The sequence below is a fragment of the Papilio polytes genome, unplaced genomic scaffold (assembly GCF_000836215.1).
Source record: "Papilio polytes unplaced genomic scaffold, Ppol_1.0 DF824180.1, whole genome shotgun sequence".
Classification (NCBI taxonomy): Eukaryota; Metazoa; Arthropoda; class Insecta; order Lepidoptera; family Papilionidae; genus Papilio; species Papilio polytes.
Genome location: NW_013525024.1, coordinates 1,151,268 through 1,153,970, shown reverse-complemented (window position 1 = coordinate 1,153,970; position 2,703 = coordinate 1,151,268). Strand labels below are relative to the sequence as shown.

At 37.4% G+C, this 2,703-nt stretch overlaps 1 protein-coding gene across 1 annotated transcript in view; it reads right to left on the bottom strand.

The window, feature by feature from the left end:
• Window positions 1-1,960: 1,960 nt before the first annotated feature.
• LOC106110990 overlaps window positions 1,961-2,703 on the bottom strand; it is a 13,070-nt gene continuing 12,327 nt past the window's right edge. The window contains exons 15-16 of the mRNA XM_013292959.1: window positions 2,624-2,696; window positions 1,961-2,088 (exon numbers count right to left, since the gene is read on the bottom strand). Coding sequence (XP_013148413.1) covers window positions 1,961-2,088; window positions 2,624-2,696 — 201 coding nt within the window. The remainder of the gene's footprint in view (window positions 2,089-2,623; window positions 2,697-2,703) is intronic.

Genomic DNA, 2,703 nt, shown 5'->3' with positions numbered 1-2,703 from the left:
CGGGCGCCAGCACGGGGGCACTCTTCTGTAACGCCAGAAATTCATCCACCATAAATATACAACACAAACAAAATACATTGATAATCTTACTACTACTAATGCGATAATTTTGATGGATGGTTGGATGTTAGAGTTTGTAGCCAACGGATAAATGGATCTCGATGAAATTTGGCAAAGATGTACATAGACTACTAACTTTTGTTTTTGTTTTTGTTAATGTTACGCGGTTGGAAAGCAAGTTTTCTATACAATATTTCAAATAAAAGACTAGAATCTTGTAAAACTATGTTTGTTTTTTGAATGGCTATTAATTGATATTTGCAGGGAATGGTTCATCGTATTTTGTGGAAAATATGATATAGTATGAATAGAAATAAAAAATATATCCAAAGAATGATTTTCCCTTAGTAAAAAGCAAAATGTTTATATTATATTTTCAAAACTACAAAATCTCATAAAGCTCACGGTATTTTTGTAAGGTATTATCTACACAAATATTATAACGAGATTTGTATGTATTCGATTCACGTAATAACTACTGGGCCGATTTTGATGTTTAATATTTGAAATTTTTCATTACAACTCACTGGCATTGATTTGCTGGTTTCCGTGGACTTGTTTCCGTCGCTCGCAGCGCCACCCTCTGACCCTTCGTTGTCCTACAATTATTTAAAACACTTCATTGTCATTGTCCAGTTGGAAAAAATAAAGATACGTCAAACTGTCGATTCTCCTATTCACTTAATTTGACGGAGTTTTTTTTTCTGTAGCAAAAAACATTTTTTTAGTAATAGTCATACTTTTGGATATGAAATATGATGTGAAAGAAATATATTTAAATTAGATGTCATCACACTGGGCACAATCGAATAAAAAGGGTTAAAAAACTACAAATCAAAAAAATCTATAGAATTTTGTCCAAACAAAAACCTGACAAATAACACAAAAATATGGATACATAGAGAACCTGTAACAGCTGTATAAAAGTTGTCATGTATCTTATTGGCTTGGAGCATTTCACAGTACAGACGCCGGAGCCTGTGAGATATTCGAAATTAGGTATACCTAGACAGGTATGAGCGTCGGTGGCTCCGAGGCTTAAGCACTTGACTTGTAACCTTCTCTTGGCTTCGAACCCCGCCATGTAACAATGTTATTTTAGATTTTCGAATTTCATATGTATCTAATTACGGTGAAGGGAAACATTGCAATGCAACCACATATCGGGAAGGAATTTCAAAGATATGTGTGAAGTCAACCAACCCGTACTGGGCCAGCGCAGTTGACTATGGGGTAGTCAAAGGGTAGGTTCTCTCGTCAGTGGGAAATTACAGTGAGGTGGTGATGAGGTATACCTGTCTCTGCTGCGTGCAGACGGCGTAGTGCTGCGCCCAGTGCGAGCGCTGGCAGGGGTAGTCGCAGTACGACGTGTTCCAGCAGCAGTAGAACTGCGCCTCCTTGCTGCAGTTGCAACACCTGCAACACACCAAATACTATCGTGAACGCGAGAAATATTAGAAACTATACAAAGCTATTGATCCCTTTTGAAACCCTTGTATAAATCATCGCCTTCATTTGATGATGATTTCGAATGAAAAACAAAATGGATAATAAGATAAGTAAATAAAATTAAAAATAATTTTTAAAAATTTATTAGTCGAATTATGTTCACTACTTAAAATTATGACAAAAATTGATATCAGGCGATTTATCTTACAAATATTATACGCGCTAACTTTAAGATGCATGGATGGATGAATGGATGTTTGTTAGAGATTCCAGCGTAAACGGTAGAACGGATTACGATGAAATTTAGCATAGACGTAGAACGGATCTAGAAGAATAGGCTTCTTTATTTTTTTACGCCGGCAAAATCACGGGTAAAAGCCACCATATTACAAAAAAAAATTCAGAATTTTGGCAATGTTAGGGCTTTTTTATATTTAGAATAGTGTGTATCTCACCATTGCTTGGATTTGGCGAGTTTGACGGCAGACTCCAGCTCGAGCTGCGCGGCGCGCCGCACCTCGCTCACCACTCGGCTCTTCTCCTTCTCGAACGTCGCCCGCATCTCCGCCATTATCAACTCTGTAAACAAACGTTCAATTTAATATTTTTATATGAAACTATGAAATATCAAGAGTGCCCTTATTTCGCATTTTTTAACCCACTATTTCTAAAAGTAGCCGTTCTCGTACAGCTTCATAAGCATTAAATGTTTACATTTGTAAAACTTTCAATTGTAGTTGACCATTGCCTAACAATTACCGTTACCATAGCAACCTTGCTTCCATGATGTCAGGGTGTAGTTATTGTCCTTTTCCTGCGTAACTGTTTTTTTTTTTTTCAATTTATCTACCCCTCTAAGTTTAATAGCGTAAAAAAATATAGCCTACAGTGAGTCATAACAGGGGGGTTTTTATTGAAAAAACTTACTGCGATTGCTGACATCCTACATAACAGTGTGTTTACGCTTTATTATATTAGTATAGCTTTATTCTCCGCAGCGTCATATTTGAACATAACTATACTGTGTTTAAACGTTTCGTGTCGGGATTAAAAAGATATAGGGCGAGGGAAAGGGACAAACTGAGTTGTTGAATATCTTGTGTGGTGCACTGACCGTGGTTGTGCTTGAGTTCGTTGATCTCCTGCTGGTGCAGCCACTTCACCTGCTCCAGCTGCAGGCGCGCTGTCGTGGCC